At 45.2% G+C, this 20,353-nt stretch overlaps 1 protein-coding gene across 3 annotated transcripts; it reads left to right on the top strand.

Annotated features, from left to right (window-relative positions):
- The first annotated feature begins 205 nt into the window (after nucleotides 1-205).
- LOC123733254 (uncharacterized) lies at nucleotides 206-14,421 on the top strand. Of its 3 annotated transcripts, none has more exons than XM_082978638.1 (6): nucleotides 208-410; nucleotides 4,057-5,340; nucleotides 7,052-7,378; nucleotides 10,564-10,675; nucleotides 11,909-12,007; nucleotides 14,236-14,421. In XM_082978638.1, the coding sequence occupies exons 1-6, from the start codon at nucleotides 347-349 to the stop codon at nucleotides 14,399-14,401; spliced, it is 2,052 nt and encodes a 683-aa protein (XP_082834764.1). In that variant the 5' UTR covers nucleotides 208-346; the 3' UTR covers nucleotides 14,402-14,421. The 3 variants fall into 3 exon arrangements, with proteins under 3 accessions (XP_082834765.1, XP_082834764.1, XP_082834763.1); XM_082978637.1 differs by having other exon boundaries at nucleotides 209-410; nucleotides 11,906-12,007; XM_082978639.1 differs by lacking the exon at nucleotides 11,909-12,007 and having other exon boundaries at nucleotides 206-410.
- The last annotated feature ends 5,932 nt before the right edge of the window (nucleotides 14,422-20,353 follow it).

Raw genomic sequence — 20,353 nt, 5'->3', positions numbered from 1 at the left:
ACACACACACACACACACACACAGACACAGACACAGACACACACACACACACACACACACACACACACACACACACACACACACACACACACACGACACACACACACACACACAGACACACACACAGACACACACACACACACACAGACACACACACAGACACACACACAGACACACATGTCCCCCACCCTGGCCTGCACATCTTACTGTCTGATTTCCCAGGGGTGTCAGCTCAGCACGTTCTGTTGGACAAACATACACACTGACTGGACAAGGAGGAAGAGAGACAGCGGGGAGTGTGATTGGAGTTAGTTTTGGGGTGTTTCTGTGTGTTTGTTCTGACACAATGGATTCCAGTTTTCTGAAAGGATTGATTGTTGTTTACCTGATACGTCAATGCAAGGCTCAAGGTAAGATGGATTGGGGACCTCTTGGGAATGTTGTGAGTATATGGTGAGAATTTAATGAGAATGTTTTTGTTCTTACGTACTGTTGTTTTTCTACTGTCTCTCTCTTGTTTTTCTCTCTTGTGTTTCTACTTTCTCTCTTGTGTTTCTACTGTGTCTCGTTTTTCTCTCTTGTTTTTCTATTGTCTCTCTCTTGTTTTCTACTGTCTCTCTCTTGTTTTTCTACTGTCTCTCTCTTGTTTTTCTCTCTTGTGTTTCTACTGTCTCTCTCTTGTTTTCTAATGTCTCTCTTGTTTACTACTGTCTCTCTCTTCATTTCTATTGTCTCTCTCTTCATTTCTATTGTCTCTCTCTTCATTTCTATTGTCTCTCTCTTGTGTTTCTACTGTCTCTCTCTTGTTTTCTACTGTCTCTCTTGTTTACTACTGTCTCTCTCTTCATTTCTATTGTCTCTCTCTTGTGTTTCTACTGTCTCTCTTGTTTTCTACTGTCTCTCTTGTTTTCTACTGTCTCTCTCTTGTTTTCTACTGTCTCTCTCTTGTTTTTCTACTGTCTCTCTCTTGTTTTCTACTGTCTCTCTCTTGTGTTTCTACTGTCTCTCTCTTGTTTTCTACTGTGTCGTTTGTGTTTCTATTGTCTCTCTCTTGTGTTTCTATTGTCTCTCTCTTGTTTTCTACTGTCTCTCTCTTGTGTTTCTACTGTCTCTCTCTTGTTTTCTACTGTCTCTCTCTTGTGTTTCTACTGTCTCTCTCTTGTGTTTCTACTGTGTCGTTTGTGTTTCTATTGTCTCTCTCTTGTGTTTCTATTGTCTCTCTCTTGTGTTTCTATTGTCTCTCTCTTGTGTTTCTACTGTCTCTCTCTTGTGTTTCTACTGTCTCTCTCTTGTTTACTACTGTCTCTCTTGTTTTCTACTGTCTCTCTCTTGTGTTTCTACTGTCTCTCTCTTGTTTTCTACTGTCTCTCTCTTGTGTTTCTACTGTCTCTCTCTTGTGTTTCTACTGTCTCTCTCTTGTGTTTCTACTGTCTCTCTCTTGTGTTTCTACTGTCTCTCTCTTGTTTTCTACTGTCTCTCTCTTGTGTTTCTACTGTCTCTCTCTTGTGTTTCTACTGTCTCTCTCTTGTTTACTACTGTCTCTCTTGTTTTCTACTGTCTCTCTTGTTTACTACTGTCTCTTGTTTTTCTACTGTGTCTCTACTGTGATGTTATCTAACTGTAATTAATTATTCATAGTAATAAATAACGGTGCTTAGTTGTAGCCCATCAATGTGTGGTCCATGGACTGTGATGTGGTGATATTAACCCATATTTTGTTTGCTTTTAGTCCTCTCCAATTGAAACACCCCGTCATGAACGCAATGTGATTTATCTACACAATATAACATTTATACATGTTCCTTACTTGTTTGAAAGACAATAAACCAAAACAGTTGATTTATACCAAGTCAGCCTTTTCCAGCAGAGAGAATTGCGAGAGTCAGGCAACACGATACTTTAGACTAGTACTAATTATATTTTACTGTTGGCATTTCTCTCCCAAGCCAACAAAGAGCCAGCGTCCAACCCAGCCCAACCACTAGTGTAAAGATGTGCTGCATCAGTATCCTCTAAATCCTCCATATATACTATAGAGCTGTATTTCTCCATGCAGACCTGTCCACTCCCACACAGACTTCTCACTATCAACCTTTTGAAATATAAATATATATTACAAAATATGTTTATACGTGTAAAATATATGTAAGAATCTTTTGAACTATAAAAAGAGTGTGCAAAGCTGTCATCAAGGCAAAGGGTGGCTACTTTGAAGAATATAAAATATAAAATATGTTTTGATTTGTTTAACACTTTTTTTGGTTACTACATGACTCCATATGTGTTATTCATCATTTTGATGTCTTCACTATTATTCTACAATGTAGAAAATAGTCAAAATAAAGAAAAACCCTTGAATGAGTAGGGGTGTCCAAACATTTGACTGGTACTGTATATTATAAAATACATTTATACAGTGAGGGAAAAAAGTATTTGATCCCCTGCTGATTTTGTATGTTTGCCTTCTGACTAAGAAATGATCAGTCTATAATTTTAATGGTAGGTTTATTTGAACAGTGAGAGACAGAATAACAACAAAAAAATCCTGAAAAACGCATGTCAAAAATGTTATAAATTGATTTGCATTTTAATGAGGGAAATAAGTATTTGACCCCTCTGCAAAACATGACTTAGCACTTGGTGGCAAAACCCTTGTTAGCAATCACAGAGGTCAGACGTTTCTTGTAGTTAGCCACCAGGTTTGCACACATCTCAGGAGGGATTTTGTTCCACTCCTCTTGGCAGATCTTCTCCAAGTCATTAAGGTTTCAAGGTTGACGTTTGGCAACTCGAACCTTCAGCTCCCTCCATAGATTTTCTATGGGATTAAGGTCTGGAGACTGGCTAGGCCACTCCAGGACCTTAATGTGCTTCTTCTTGAGCCACTCCTTTGTTGCCTTGGCCGTGTGTTTTGGGTCATTTTCATGCTGGAATACCCATCCACGACCCATTTTCAATGCCCTGGCTGAGGGAAGGAGGTTCTCACCCAAGATTTTACGGTACATGGCCCCGTCCATCGTCCCTTTGATGCGGTGACATTGTCCTGTCCCCTTAGCAGAAAAACACCTCCAGAACATAATGTTTCCACCTACATGTTTGACGGTGGGGATGCTGTTCTTGGGGTCATAGGCAGCATTCCTCCTCCTCCAAACACGGCGAGTTGAGTTGATGCCAAAGAGCTCCATTTTGGTCTCATCTGACCACAACACTTTCACCCAGTTGTCCTCTGAATCATTCAGATGTTCATTGGCAAACTTCAGATGGGCATGTATATGTGCTTTCTTGAGCAGGGGGACCTTGCGGGCGCTGCAGGATTTCAGTCCTTCACGGCGTAATGTGTTACCAATTGTTTTCTTGGTGACCTTGGTCCCAGCTGCCTTGAGATCATTGACAAGATCCTCCCATGTAGTTCTGGGCTGATTCCTCACCGTTCTCATGATCATTGCAACTCCACAAGGTGAAAACTTGCATGGAGCCCCAGGCTGAGGGAGATTGACAGTTCTTTTGTGTTTCTTCCATTTGCGAATAATCGCACCAACTGTTCTCACCTTCTCACCAAGCTGCTTGGCGATGGTTTTGTAGCCCATTCCAGCCTTGTGTAGGTCTACAATCTTGTCCCTGACATCCTTGGAGAGCTCTTTGGTCTTGGCCATGGTGGAGAGTTTGGAATCTGATTGATTGATTGTTTCTGTGGACAGGTGTCTTTTATAAAAGTAAAAAGATGAGATTAGGAGCACTCCCTTTAAGAGTGTGCTCCTAATCTCAGCTCGTTACCTGTATAAAAGACACCTGAGAGCCAGAAATCTTTCTGATTGAGAGGGGGTCAAATACTTATTTCCCTCATTAAAATGCAAATCTTTTTATAACATTTTTGACATGCGTTTTTTCTGGATTTTTTTGTTCTTATTTTGTCTCTCACTGTTCAAATAAACCTACCATTAAAATTATAGACTGATCATTTCTTTGTCAGTGGGCAAACGTTCAAAATCAGCAGGGGATCAAATACTTTTTTCCCTCACTGTACATGTAAAATATATGTGTATTTTCCCTGTGCAGACCTGTCAACGTCCACCTTGCCCTCTATGGAAGTAACCCTACAAGAGGCACCAGAGATTCCTCCGGAACCAGAGCAGGAGGAGGTGCTCCCGGAGGTAGCTACGCCCAGCCTGAAGGAGGTGGAGGATGCCGTGCAGGAGGCCTCGGAGCTGGCCGAGAAGCCGGGGGTCGAGGAGGTGCTGAAGGAGCTGTTAGAGAGGGTGGTGGAGGCCGCCATGGGAGAGGTGCTGAAGGAGGCACAAGGGGAGGTGAAGGAGGTGGTGGTTGAAGTAGAGGATGGAGTGGAGGAGGAGTTAGGAGGAGGAGGAGGAGAGCAGGAGGTGGTGGAGGTAGAGGAGGGAGGAGAACAAGAGGATGCTGTGACTGAAGTGGTGAAAGAGGAGGTGGAGGTTGGAGGAGAAGGGGAGGCCACTGAACCTGTGTCTGTAGAGGAGGAGGCGGGGGGAGAGGAGGTGCTGGGAGAGACAGCAGCTGAGTCTGAGGAGGAGAGTATAGCAGAGGAGGTGGAAGATCAACTACTGGAGGCCCCTGTTTTTCCCGGAGAGGTTGTGGAGGAAACTACCCTCACAGAAGAGGAGGAGGAGAAAACTACCCTCCCAGAAGAAGAGGAGGAAACTACCCTCCCAGAAGAGGAGGAGGAGGAGGAAACTACCCTGACAGAAGAGGAGGAGGAAACTACCCTCCCAGAAGAGGAGGAGGAGGAAACTACCCTCACAGAAGAGGAGGAGGAGGAGGGAAGAGGAGAGGTAGATGTAGAGGAGACAGAAGGAGAGGAGGAGGCGATAGAGGTGGAAGGAGCAGCCAAAATGGTGGAGGAGGACGAGCAGACAGAGCAGGAGACTGTGACTGAGGAGGCTGGAGGAGAGAAGGAGCGAGAGGGGGAGGTGGAGGTGGAAGCTGAGGGAGGTGAGGGGTTAGGTGGGGAGGTGGGGGTGGAAGACTATGAGGAAATGAATACTACTCAGTCGGTAGTGGGGGAGCCAGTCGAAGAGGAGGGAGGGAAGGAGGTGGTGGTGGGAGGAGAGGGGGAGGAGGGAAGGATGGAGGAAAGTGTGGTGGTTGTGGAGGAGGAAAAGGCTGGAGCTGAAGTAATGATTGGGGAACCAGGGGGTGAGACGATAGGGGGAGAGGAGGAAAGGGATGGAGAGAGTGTGGAAGAGGAGGAGGGAGATGAAGGAGTGGTGGTAGGAGCTGCAGACCAGCTGGGAGGTGAAGCAGGAGGAGGAGAAGGAGGAGAGGCCGTTGAAGAGGAGACACCAGCAACCAGTCAAACGGAGAACCAAGGTAAACTATAGTGGAACATTCTAAGATGAAAAACAAAACACTAAAAGATCTTGATTAGATAAGTATTCAACCCCCTGAGTCAATACATGTTAGAATCACCTTTGGCAGCCATTACAACTGGGAGTCTCTGGGTAAGTCTCTAAGAGATTTCCACACCTTGATTGTGTCCATTATCCTTTCCAAAATTCTTCAAGTTCTGTCAAATTGGTTGTTGATCATTGTTAGACAACCATTTTCAGGTCTAGCCATAGATGTTCAAGTAGATTTCAGTCAAAACTGTACCTCGGCCACTCATGAACATTCACAGTCTTCTTCGTAAGTGACTCCAGTGTAGATTTGGCCTTGTGTTTTAGGTTATTGTCCTGCTGAAATGTGAATTCCTCTCCCAGTGTCTGGTGGAAAGCAGACTGAACCAGGTTTTCCTCTAGGATTCTGCCTGTGCTTAGCTCCATTCCATTTATTTTTATCCTAAAAAACTCCCCAGTATTTAACAATTACAAGCGTACCCATAACATGATGCAGCCACCACTATTCTTATAAATATGGAGAGTGGTACTTAGTAATGTGTTGTATTGGATTTGACCCAAACATAACACTTTGTAATTAGGGTAAAAGTGAATTGCTTTGCCACATTCTTTGCAGTATTACTTTAGTGCCTTGTTGCAATTATTTGTATTCTGTACAGGCTTCCTTCTTTTCACTCTGTCATTTATGTTAGTATTGTGGAGTAACTGCAATGTTGTTGATCCATCCTTAGTTTTCTCCTATCACAGCCATTAAACTCTGTAACTGTTTAAAGTCACCATTGGCCTCATGGTGAAATCCCTGAGCAGTTTCCTTCCTCTCCGGCAACTGAGTTAGGAAGGATGCCTGTATCTTTGTAGTGACTGGGTGTATTGATACATCATTGAAAGTGTAATTAATAACTTCGCCATGCTCAAAGGGATGTTCAATGCTATTTACCAATCTACCAATAGGTGGCCTTCTTTGTAAGGCATTGGAAAACCTTCCTGGTCTTTGTGTTTGAAATTAACTGCTCAACTGAGGGACCTTACAGATAATTGTATGTGTGGGGTACAGAGATGAGGTAGTCATTCAAAAATCATGTTCAACACCATTATTGAACACAGTGTGAGTCCGTGCAACTTAGTATGTGACTTGTTAAAGCACATTTTTACTCCTGAACTCATTTAGGCTTTCCATACAAAGGGTTGAATACTTATTGACTCAAGACTTTTCAGCTTTTAGTTTTTTATTCATTCATAAACATTTCTAAAAACATAATTCCACTTTGACATGATGGGGTATTGTGTGTAGGACAGCGACAAAAATAATCTAAATGTAATCATTTTTAAATTCAGGCTGTAACCCAACAAAATGTGGAAAAAGTCAAGGGGTGTGAAGGCACTGTATGTTCTGACTGAGATTAGATTACTCCACACACACACACACACACACACACACACACACACACACACACACACACACACACACACACACACACACACACACACACACACACACACACACACACACACACACACACACACACACACACACTCTCTCTCTCTCTTTTCTCTCACACACACATACACATCTATACGCTAGCCCCTACATTCCATAGGTCCACTCTATGGTCCCCTTACCCTCAGCTTTGGGCCTTCTCACTCTCATTCACACATGTGTGCCAAATATCTGACCCCTCCTCTAGAAGTGCTGCTGGACCCAGGTGAGAGCTCCATGAGATCCATACCAGGCGATTCTCAGGACCCCGCTAGCCCACTCAGCCCCCACCATCCTGGGGGAGAGACGGAGAGCAACACCATGAGAGGGGAGGAGATCCTGGAGGATGTGGATCTGGAGTCGAACGACGCCAACAAGATCATCACGTTTAAGGACAACCTTTTAAACTTTGACCCTGATGAGGCCACGTCAACGCTGGATAACTTTGTGGAGGACATTCCTGCCATGGCCAATGAGGAGGAGCCAGGAGAGACCAATGAGGAGGTGGAGGTCACTACAGGCGCTGACAACTCAGGTAACTGTATCCTGTATTATAACTACTGACAACAGGGAACTGTATCCTGTATTATAACTACTGACAACAGGTAACTGTATCCTGTATTGTAACTACTGACAACAGGGAACTGTATCCTGTATTATATCTACTGACAACAGGGAACTGTATCCTGTATTATAACTAGTGACAACAGGGAACTGTGTCCTGTATTATAACTACTGACAACAGGGAACTGTTTCCTGTATTATAACTACTGACAACAGGGAACTGTATCCTGTATTATAACTACTGACAACAGGGAACTGTATCCTGTATTATACTGTAACTACTGACAACAGGGAACTGTATCCTGTATTATACTGTAACTACTGACAACAGGGAACTGTATCCTGTATTATAACTACTGACAACAGGTAACTGTATCCTGTATTATACTGTAACTACTGACAACAGGGAACTGTATCCTGTATTATACTGTAACTACTGACAACAGGGAACTGTATCCTGTATTATACTGTAACTACTGACAACAGGGAACTGTATCCTGTATTATAACTACTGACAACAGGTAACTGTATCCTGTATTATACTGTAACTACTGACAACAGGGAACTGTATCCTGTATTATAACTACTGACAACAGGGAACTGTATCCTGTATTATACTGTAACTACTGACAACAGGTAACTGTATCCTGTATTATAACTACTGACAACAGGTAACTGTATCCTGTATTGTAACGACTGACAACAGGGACTTGTATCCTGTATTATAACTACTGACAACAGGGAACTGTATCCTGCATTATAACTACTGACAACAGGGAACTGTATCCTGTATTATAACTACTGACAACAGGGAACTGTATCCTGTATTATAACTACTGACAACAGGGAACTGTATTATACTGTAACTACTGACAACAGGGAACTGTATCATGTATTATACTGTAACTACTGACAACAGGGAACTGTATCCTGTATTATAACTACTGACAACAGGGAACTGTATCCTGTATTATAACTACTGACAACAGGGAACTGTATCCTGTATTATAACTAGTGACAACAGGTAACTGTATCCTGTATTATAACTACTGACAACAGGGAACTGTATCCTGTATTATAACTACTGACAACAGGTAACTGTATCCTGTATTATACTGTAACTACTGACAACAGGGAACTGTATCCTGTATTATAACTACTGACAACAGGGAACTGTATCCTGTATTATACTGTAACTACTGACAACAGGGAACTGTATCCTGTATTATAACTACTGACAACAGGTAACTGTATCCTGTATTGTAACGACTGACAACAGGGACTTGTATCCTGTATTATAACTACTGACAACAGGGAACTGTATCCTGCATTATAACTACTGACAACAGGGAACTGTATCCTGTATTATAACTACTGACAACAGGGAACTGTGTCCTGTATTATAACTACTGACAACAGGGAACTGTATCCTGTATTATAACTACTGACAACAGGTAACTGTATCCTGTATTATAACTAGTGACAACAGGGAACTGTATCCTGTATTATAACTACTGACAACAGGGAACTGTATCCTGTATTATACTGTAACTACTGACAACAGGGAACTGTATCCTGTATTATAACTACTGACAACAGGGAACTGTATCCTGTATTGTAACTACTGACAACAGGGAACTGTATCCTGTATTATACTGTAACTACTGACAACAGGGAACTGTATCCTGTATTGTAACTACTGACAACAGGGAACTGTATCCTGTATTATAACTACTGACAACAGGGAACTGTATCCTGTATTATAACTACTGAAAACAGGGAACTGTATCCTGTATTATAACTAGTGACAACAGGGAACTGTGTCCTGTATTATAACTACTTACAACAGGGAACTGTATCCTGTATTGTAACTACTGACAACAGGGAACTGTATCCTGTATTATAACTACTGACAACAGGGAACTGTATCCTGTATTATAACTACTGACAACAGGGAACTGTATCCTGTATTGTAACTACTGACAACAGGGAACTGTATCCTGTATTGTAACTACTGACAACAGGGAACTGTATCCTGTATTATAACTACTGACAACAGGGAACTGTATCCTGTATTGTAACTACTGACAACAGGGAACTGTGTTATACTGGGTGGTTCCAGCCCTGAATAATGATTAGCTGACAGCCGTGGTATACCACGGGTATGACAAAACATGTATTTTTACTGCTGTAATTTCTCTGTTAACCAGTTTATAACAGCAATAAGGCACATCTGAGGTTTCTGGTATATGGCCAATATACCACAGCTGAGGGCTGTATTTATCACGCTGGTATAAATGTGTTGGGAGACAGGCGCAGGAATGCCTAATAGGGGTTTTCATTTCCCAAATTACAGCGTGCCGTGTAAAGGCACGAGGACGAAGACCAAACAAACACGTAACAAAACACAGGGTAGAAACCCAAACAAAAGTGCGAATAGTACCACGAATAAATAACACACACACAATGATTAACACACGGGACGAGACCCGTAATCATCTGCACAAAATACCTGGCACGAAAGCCAAAACACAGCACAGGTACTCACACGAACCAACAGACATTGTAACAATAATCGACATGACAACGGTAAACCAAGGACACACTTTGGTTTACCATTTACACACTTTGGTTTACCACACTAGTCTAACAGGAGATAGTGTCCTAGTGTCCTGTCCAGGGGGTGTACTGGTACATCAAGCTGTCTCACTACAGAAACAGGAGATAGACTAGTGTCCTGTCCAGGGGGTGTACTGGTACATCAAGCTGTCTCACTACAGAAACAGGAGATAGACTAGTGTCCTGTGTTTCAGTCATAAGGATGGCAGCTAATTTATTACTTTCAAGCTCGGACAAATGGATTTGCTAGTTTTAGGCCCCAAGAAACAAAGAGATCAGTTGTCAGATCTGACAATGAATCTGGAAAGGTTGTGCGGTAGTATCAATTAAACTGTGAAGGACCTCTGTGTTACTCTGGACCCTGATCTCTCTTTTCACGAACATATAAAACATACTTTAAGAGCAGCTTTTTTCCATCTACATAACATTGTAAAAATCTGAGGCTTGGAAGCTTGTACGATTGGAGCCATCTCTGCTGCTGTGTTAATGTACCTCTCTCTCCTCTCCTCTCCTCTCTTCCTCTCATCCCCTGTTCAGAATCAGGTCTGGAAGCCTGGAAGATAGGAGCCATCTCTGCTGCTGTGTTTCTGGTCCTGGAGACCATCGTCATCATTGTCTACGTCCTCAAGTGTCGTGACAAAACTAACAGGTGTGTCTGTAGGTAGAAATGAAACTAACAGGTGGGTCTGTAGGTAGAAATGAAACTAACAGGTAGGTCTGTAGGTAGAGATGAAACTAACAGGTGGGTCTGTAGGTAGAAATCAAACTAACAGGTGGGTCTGTAGGTAGAAATCAAACTAACAGGTGGGTCTGTAGGTAGAGATGAAACTAACAGGTGGGTCTGTAGGTAGAGATGAAACTAACAGGTGGGTCTGTAGGTAGAAATCAAACTAACAGGTGGGTCTGTAGGTAGAAATCAAACTAACAGGTGGGTCTGTAGGTAGAGATGAAACTAACAGGTGGGTCTGTAGGTAGAAATCAAACTAACAGGTGGGTCTGTAGGTAGAAATCAAACTAACAGGTGGGTCTGTAGGTAGAAATCAAACTAACAGGTGGGTCTGTAGGTAGAAATCAAACTAACAGGTGGGTCTGTTGGTATTGTACTAAGCCTGGAACAAGAGGTAGAGATGAGGGACTAGTAAAGAGTAGGAAATACATTACACATTCTACCTTAGAACTATGAAATATACTCATTCTGGAACATCTTAAAGTGCTACCTTATAACTATGAAATATACACATTCTGGAACATCTTAACGTGCTACCTTAGAACTATGAAATATACTCATTCTGGAACATCTTAACGTGCTACCTTAGAACTATGAAATATACTCATTCTGGAACATCTTAACGTGCTACCTTAGAACTATGAAATATACACATTCTGGAACATCTTAACGTGCTACCTTAGAACTATGAAATATACTCATTCTGGAACATCTTAACGTGCTACCTTAGATCTATGAAATATACTCATTCTGGAACATCTTAACGTGCTACCTTAGAACTATGAAATATACACATTCTGGAACATCTGAACGTGCTACCTTAGAACTATGAAATATACTCATTCTGGAACATCTTAACGTGCTACCTTAGAACTATGAAATATACACATTCTGGAACATCTGAACGTGCTACCTTAGAACTATGAAATATACTCATTCTGGAACATCTTAACGTGCTACCTTAGAACTATGAAATATACACATTCTGGAACATCTTAACGTGCTACCTTAGAACTATGAAATATACTCATTCTGGAACATCTCAACGTGCTACCTTGGAGATTGAGGTTAGAGTTAAAATGAGGGTTAAGGTTTCTTTCCAGTTTGTGGTTAGGATGCAGGGTTGATGTGTTAAACTGCGTCTCTGTGTAGCAGCCCAGCGAGGCTGTGTGAGGAGGGGCGTGTGGAGGTGGAGACAGGTACAGCACTGTGTAATGAAGATACTCTACCAGCCGGAGATGAAGAATGCCAACAGTGAGTCCTGAAGCTACATTACCTTAACATTATCCAGGCTGTATCACATCCGGCCGTGATTGGGAGTCCCATATGACGGTGCACAATTGGCCCAGCGTCGTCCAGGTTTGGCCGGGGTAGGCCGTCATTGTAAATAAGAATTGGTTTCTGACTTGCCTAGTTAAATAAAGGTTAAACAAAATAAAAAGAACTCCTGTTTTTGAATTACTTGGTTACTGAACACAACCCGGGTGTCCATCTCCAAACTGTAATCTACCCCCATTAACCCTTTAACTGTCTCTTCTTGAGAAACATGTTGAAACAAATATTCCACATTAAATTCCTATTGCTAACGACTCAAAAAATAACTTCCAATGCTTCTTTTTTTTTTACAACAATGTTTACTTTGGAAATGAAAGAGGTCTACCAGGCGGTTTGAAAAGTCAAAAGAGGGTCATATCAATAATGCAGTATGAGAATGTCGATTTACATAGCATTTCTTTACTCATCTCAAGAATTGTGTATAAAACTACATTACCCATGATTCTTTGCTTAGCATTTCACGGTTTATCAGAGTAAAGACTAAGGTTGTTTTGCTGCTAACAAAACCCTGCAGTCTGTCTTTTATTGTTGGGCTGTAACAAAACCCTGCAGTCTGTCTTTTACTCAATACAGATACGTTGGTGTCCTACCCTGGTTCTGAAGAGGTACAGGGAGTGCAGGCTTTAGTTCCAGCCCTGCACTGAAGACCACCTGATTCAACCAGTCCTCAAGATAAAAAGAAGCTGAATCAAGAGTGTTAGTGTTGGGCTGTAACAAAACCCTGCACAGCCCTGTAGCTCTTCAGAACCAGTGTTTATGACCACCGCCCAACACAACAACAACAACAGAAACATAGTGACATGTGCAGAATACAACAGGTGTAGACTTTACCGTGAAATACTTACTGACAAGCCCTTAACCAACGGTTAAATAGTAACAAGTCAATACTAGGAAGGTGTTCTTAATGTTTTGTAAACTCAGTGTATATCAGTGTACATTTGATCTATTACCTGTGTGTCTCAACATGGTTTCCTGCCTCTGAGTCTTGTGTACGTCTGTTCTAGGTCTGTTGATCTGTAGTCAGGGCCCAGGAGGTCACATGACATGAGTTAGCTGGTATTATACTGCCTTACTACAGACCTCAGTCCAGCCGAAGCCAGATTATTATACTGCCTTACTGCAGACCTCAGACCAGCTGAAGCCAGAGTATTATACTGCCTTACTACAGACCTCAGTCCAGCTGAAGCCAGAGTATTATACTGCCTTACTACAGACCTCAGTCCAGCCGAAGCCAGAGTATTATACTGCCTTACTGCAGACCTCAGTCCAGCTGAAGCCAGAGTATTATACTGCCTTACTACAGACCTCAGTCCAGCTGAAGCCAGAGTATTATACTGCCTTACTGCAGACTTCAGTCCAGCTGAAGCCAGAGTATTATACTGCCTTACTGCAGACCTCAGTCCAGCTGAAGCCAGATTATTATACTGCCTTACTGCAGACCTCAGTCCAGCTGAAGCCAGAGTATTATACTGCCTTACTGCAGACCTCAGTCCAGCTGAAGCCAGAGTATTATACTGCCTTACTGCAGACCTCAGTCCAGCTGAAGCCAGAGTATTATACTGCCTTACTACAGACCTCAGTCCAGCTGAAGCCAGAGTATTATACTGCCTTACTGCAGACCTCAGTCCAGCTGAAGCCAGAGTATTATACTGCCTTACTGCAGACCTCAGTCCAGCTGAAGCCAGAGTATTATACTGCCTTACTGCAGACCTCAGTCCAGCTGAAGCCAGAGTATTATACTGCCTTACTGCAGACCTCAGTCCAGCTGAAGCCAGAGTATTTTACTGCCTTACTGCAGACTTCAGTCCAGCTGAAGCCAGAGTATTATACTGCCTTACTGCAGACCTCAGTCCAGCTGAAGCCAGAGTGTTATACTGCCTTACTGCAGACCTCAGTCCAGCTGAAGCCAGAGTATTTTACTGCCCTTACCCTCTCTCTCTCTCTCTCTCTCACCCAGCCCCTCTCACTATCTCCCTCTTTCTCTCTTCTCCCTCTCTCTTCTGTCTCTCTCCCTCTCACTCTCCTCCTCTTTCCCCCTCTCCCCTCTCTCTCCCCCTCTCTCCCCTTCCTTCTCTATCTGTATTGTCTACCCTACTTGTATCTACTTTATGTTTCTTTAACCCATTCTACTTCCGTCTCTCCTCTAGAATTGCTGTTCTGGACCCGTGGGAACTGGACCCCTCTCAAACCCAACAGCAGCTGCAGCAGGAGGAGGATGAGGTAGAAATGAAGGATCTACAGCTCACCTCCATAGAGGACCTGGCCAACAGACCAGTAGATCCCTCACATGATGTCCAGACTTCAGTTCTATAGATCTACACAGACAGCTGACACTCTCCCTCCCCCTGTTCCTGTGTCCCTCTCCCCCTCTCTCCCTCCCCCTGTTGTTCCTGTGTCCCTCTCCCCCTCTCTCCCTCCCTCTGTTCCTGTGTCCCTCTCCCCCTCTCTCCCTCCCCCTGTTCCTGTGTTCCTCTCCCCCTCTCTCCCTCCCCCTGTTCCTGTGTCCCTCTCCCCCTCTCTCCCTCCCCCTGTTCCTGTGTTCCTCTCCCCCTCTCTCTCTCTCTCCCTCTGTTCCTGTGTTCCTCTCCCCCTCTCCCCCCCCTGTTCCTGTGTCCCTCTCCCCCCCTCTCCCCCCCCCTGTTCCTGTGTCCCTCTCCCCTTCTCTCTCTCTCTCCCTCTGTTCCTGTGTTCCTCTCCCCCCCTCTCCCCCCCTGTTCCTGTGTCCCTCTCCCCTTCTCTCTCTCTCCCTCCCCCTGTTCCTGTGTTCCTCTCCCCTTCTCTCCCGCTCCCTGTTCCTGTGTTCCTCTCTCCCTCTCTCCCTCCCCCTGTTCCTGTGTTCTTCTCCCCCTCTCTCCCCCCCCCATTCCTGTGTCCCTCTCCCCCTCTCTCCCGCTCCCTGTTCCTGTGTTCCTCTCTCCCTCTCTCCCTCCCCCTGTTCCTGTGTCCCTCTCCCCTTCTCCCCCTGTTCCTGTGTTCTTCTCCCCCTCTCCCCCCCCCCCATTCCTGCGTTCCTCTCCCCCTCTCTCCCCCCCCCTGTTCCTGTGTTCCTCTCCCCCTCTCTCTCTCTCTCCCTGTTCCTGTGTCCCTCTCCCCTTCTCTCCCTCCCTCTGTTCCTGTGTTCCTCCCCCATTCCTGTGTTCCTCTCCCCTTCTCCCCCTGTTCCTGTGTTCTTCTCCCCCTCTCTCCCTCTCCCTGTTCCTGTGTACCTCTCCCCCTCTCTCCCCCCCCCTGTTCCTGTGTCCCTCTACCCCTCTCTCCCCCCCCCTGTTCCTGTGTTCTTCTCCCCCTCTCTCTCTCCCTCTGTTCCTGTGTCCCTCTCCCCTTCTCTCTCTCTCTCCCTCTGTTCCTGTGTCCCTCTCCCCCTCTCTCCCTCCCCCATTCCTGTGTCCCTCTCCCCCTCTCTCCCTCTCCCTGTTCCTGTGTTCCTCTCCCCCTCTCTCCCTCTCCCTGTTCCTGTGTCCCTCTCCCCTCTCTCCCTCCCTCTGTTCCTGTGTTCCTCCCCCATTCCTGTGTCCCTCTCCCCTTCTCTCCCTCCCTCTGTTCCTGTGTTCCTCCCCCATTCCTGTGTCCCTCTCCCCTTCTCCCCCTGTTCCTGTGTTCTTCTCCCCCTCTCTCCCCCCCCCCCTGATCCTGTGTCCCTCTACCCCTCTCTCTCTCTCCCCCTGTTCCTGTGTCCCTCTACCCCTCTCTCCCTCCCCCCCTGTTCCTGTGTTCCTCTCCCCCTCTCTCTCTCTCTCCCTGTTCCTGTGTCCCTCTACCCCTCTCTCTCTCCCCCCCTGTTCCTGTGTTCCTCTCCCCCTCTCTGTCTCCCCCTGTTCCTGTGTTCCTCTACCCCTCTCTCCCCCCCTGTTCCTGTGTCCCTCTACCCCTCTCTCCCCCCCTGTTCCTGTGTTCCTCTACCCCTCTCTCTCTCTCCCCCCCTGTTCCTGTGTTCCTCTACCCCTCTCTCTCTCTCCCCCCCTGTTCCTGTGTCCCTCTCCCCCTCTCTCCCTCCCCCTGTTCCTGTGTCCCTCTCCCCCTATCTCTCTCCCCCTGTTCCTGTGTCCCTCTCCCCCTCTCTCCCTCCCCCTGTTCCTGTGTCCCTCTCCCCCTCTCTCTCTCCCCCTGTTCCTGTGTCCCTCTCCCCCTCTCTCTCTCCCCCTGTTGTTCCTGTGTCCCTCTCCCCCTCTCTCCCTCCCCCTGTTCCTGTGTTCCTCTCTCCCTCTCTCCCTCCCCCCCTGTTCCTGTGTTCCTCTCCCCCTCTCTCCCTCACCCTGATCCTGTGTCCCTCTACCCCTCTCTCCCTCCCCCCCTGTTCCTGTGTCCCTCTCCCCCTCTCTCTCTCTCTCCCTGTTCCTGTGTCCCTCTACCCCTCTCTCTCTCTCTCCCTGTTCCTGTGTCCCTCTCCCCCTCTCTCTCTCCCCCTGTTGTTCCTGTGTCCCTCTCCCCCTCTCTCCCTCACCCTGATCCTGTGTCCCTCTACCCCTCTCTCCCTCCCCCCCTGTTCCTGTGTCCCTCTCCCCCTCTCTCTCTCTCTCCCTGTTCCTGTGTCCCTCTACCCCTCTCTCTCTCCCCCCCTGTTCCTGTGTTCCTCTCCCCCTCTCTCTCTCTCTCCCTGTTCCTGTGTCCCTCTACCCCTCTCTCCCCCCCTGTTCCTGTGTTCCTCTCCCCCTCTCTCCCTCCCCCTGTTCCTGTGTCCCTCTCCCCCTCTCTCTCTCCCCCTGTTGTTCCTGTGTCCCTCTCCCCCTCTCTCTCTCCCCCTGTTGTTCCTGTGTCCCTCTACCCCTCTCTCTCTCCCTCTCCCTGTTCCTGTGTCCCTCTACCCCTCTCTCTCTCTCTCCCCCTGTTCCTGTGTCCCTCTCCCCCTCTCTCCCTCCCCCTGTTCCTGTGTCTGTCTTTAGATGTGTCTCAAATGGAACCCTGTTCCCTATATAGGCCAATAGGGCTCTGGTCAAAAGTAGGTCACTACAGTATATAGGGAACATGCTACCCTTTGGGACAGACCCTTACTATATCACCCACCACCCAGGCCTATGGGTGGGCAGTATACGTCTGGGTAACTGCAGCTCACTGTGAAAAAAAAAACTCTTCAGGATACACTTGAACGTCAACAACCAGATAGAATATATGTAGTAATCAGTCCTGTCCTGCATACCATCACCTCTACTGTTAGTACTGTAATCAGCCCTGTCCTGCATACCATCACCTCTACTGTTACTACTGTAATCAGTCCTGTCCTGCATACCATCACCTCTACTGTTACTACTGTAATCAGCCCTGTCCTGCATACCATCACCTCTACTGTTACTACTGTAATCAGTCCTGTCCTGCATACCATCACCTCTACTGTTACTACTGTAACCAGCCCTGTCCTGCATACCATCACCTCTACTGTTACTACTGTAATCAGCCTTGTCCTGCATACCCATCACCTCTACTCTTACTACTGTAATCAGTCTTGTCCTGCATACCATCACCTCTACTGTTACTACTGTAATCAGCCTTGTCCTGCATACTATCACCTCTACTGTTACTACTGTAATCAGCCCTGTCCTGCATACCATCACCTCTACTGTTACTACTGTAATCAGCCCTGTCCTGCATATAATCACCTCTACTGTTACTACTGTAATCAGCCTTGTCCTGCATACCCATCACCTCTACTGTTACTACTGTAATCAGCCCTGTCCTGCATACCATCACCACTACTGTTACTACTGTAATCAGCCCTGTCCTGCATACCCATCACCTCTACTGTTACTACTGTAATCAGTCCTGTCCTGCATACCATCACCTCTACTGTTACTACTGTAATCAGCCCTGTCCTGCATACCATCACCTCTACTGTTACTACTGTAATCAGCCTTGTCCTGCATACCCATCACCTCTACTCTTACTACTGTAATCAGCCTTGTCCTGCATACCATCACCTCTACTGTTACTACTGTAATCAGCCTTGTCCTGCATACTATCACCTCTACTGTTACTACTGTAATCAGCCCTGTCCTGCATACCATCACCTCTACTGTTACTACTGTAATCAGCCCTGTCCTGCATACAATCACCTCTAATGTTACTACTGTAATCAGCCTTGTCCTGCATACTTATCACCTCTACTGTTACTACTGTAATCAGCCCTGTCCTGCATACCATCACCACTACTGTTACTACTGTAATCAGCCCTGTCCTGCATACCATCACCTCTACTGTTACTACTGTAATCAGCCCTGTCCTGCATACCCATCACCTCTACTGTTACTACTGTAATCAGTCCTGTCCTGCATACCATCACCTCTACTGTTACTACTGTAATCAGCCCTGTCCTGCATACCATCACCTCTACTGTTACTACTGTAATCAGCCTTGTCCTGCATACCATCACCTCTACTGTTACTACTGTAATCAACCTTGTCTTGCATTCCCATCACCTCTACTTTTACTACTGTAATCAGCCTTGTCTTGCATACCATCACCTCTACTGTTACTACTGTAATCAGCCTTGTCCTGCATACCATCACCTCTACTGTTACTACTGTAATCAGTCCTGTCCGGCATACCCATCACCTTTACTGTTACTACTGTAATCCGCCCTGTCCTGCATACACATCACCTCTACTGTTACTACTGTAATCAGCCTTGTCCTGCATACCATCACCTCTACTGTTACTACTGTAATCAACCTTGTCCTGCATACCATCATCTCTACTGTTACTACTGTAATCAGCCTTGTCCTGCATACCATCACCTCTACTGTTACTACTGTAATCAGCCCTGTCCTGCATACCAACACCTCTACTGTTACTACTGTAATCAGCCTTGTCCTGCATACCCATCACCTCTACTGTTACTACTGTAATCAGTCCTGTCCTGCATACCATCACCTCTACTGTTACTACTGTAATCAGCCTTGTCCTGCATACCATCACCTCTACTGTTACTACTGTAATCAGCCTTGTCCTGCATACCCATCACTTCTACTGTTACTACTGTAATCAGCCCTGTCCTGCATACCCATCACCTCTACTGTTACTACTGTAATCAGCCCTGTCCTGCATACCATCACCTCTACTGTTACTACTGTAATCAGTCCTGTCCTGCATACCATCACCTCTACTGTTACTACTGTAAGCATCCCTGTCCTGTGAACCATCACCTCTACTGTTACTACTGTATTTATCCCTGTCCTGCATACCCATCACCTCTACTGTTACTACTGTAATTACAATTTACAAATGCCATGTAAGGACATTCCTGGCTAACTTGATCATTCTATAACAGAATAAATAAATACATTGTTTTGAAACTGCAATAAAACCATTGTTGTTCTGGTGATGAACTACAACCTTCTTATCGACATTTTATTGTTCTGGTGATGAACTACAACCCTCTTATCGCCATTTTATTTTTTCTGGTGATGAACTACAACCTTCTTATCGCCATCTTTATTTTTTCTGGTGATGAACTACAACCTTCTGATTGCCATTTTGTTGTTCTGGTGATGAACTACAACCTTCTTAACGCCATTTTGTTGTTCTGGTGATGAACTACAACCTTCTTATCGCCATTTTGTTGTTCTGGTGATGAACTACAACCTTCTGATTGCCATTTTGTTGTTCTGGTGATGAACTACAACCTTCTTATCGCCATTTTGTTGTTCTCGTGATGAACTACAACCTTCTTATCGCCATTTTATTGTTCTGGTGATGAACTACAACCTTCTTATCGCCATTTTATTGTTCTGGTGATGAACTACAACCTTCTTGTCAACATTTTGTTGTTCTGGTGATGAACTACAACCTTCTGATCGACATTTTGTTGTTCTGGTGATGAACTACAACCTTCTGGTCGCCATTTTGTTGTTCTGGTGATGAACTACAACCTTCTGATCGACATTTTGTTGTTCTGGTGATGAACTACAACCTTCTGGTTGCCATTTTGTTGTTCTGGTGATGAACTACAACCTTCTGGTTGCCATTTTGTTGTTCTGGTGATGAACTACAACCTTCTGATTGACATTTTGTTGTTTTGGTGATGAACACACACTTACCTTTTACCAGACATGCCACCAGGGGTCTTTTCACAGTCCTCAAATCCAGAACACATTAAAGAAAGCGTACAGTATTATATAGAGCCCTTATTGCATGGAACTTCTTTCCATCTCATATTGCTCAAATAAACAGCAAACCTGGTTTAAAAAAAACAGATAAAGTAACACCTCACGGCACAACGCCTCTCCCCTATTAGACCTAGATAGTTTGAGTGTATGCATTGATATGTAGGCTACGT

Source organism: Salmo salar, chromosome 08, assembly GCF_965601325.2.
Source record: "Salmo salar chromosome 08, fSalSal1, whole genome shotgun sequence".
NCBI lineage: Eukaryota > Metazoa > Chordata > Actinopteri > Salmoniformes > Salmonidae > Salmo > Salmo salar.
The sequence above is the reverse complement of the archived record's forward strand: the minus strand, read 5'-3'. Positions and strand labels throughout refer to the sequence as shown.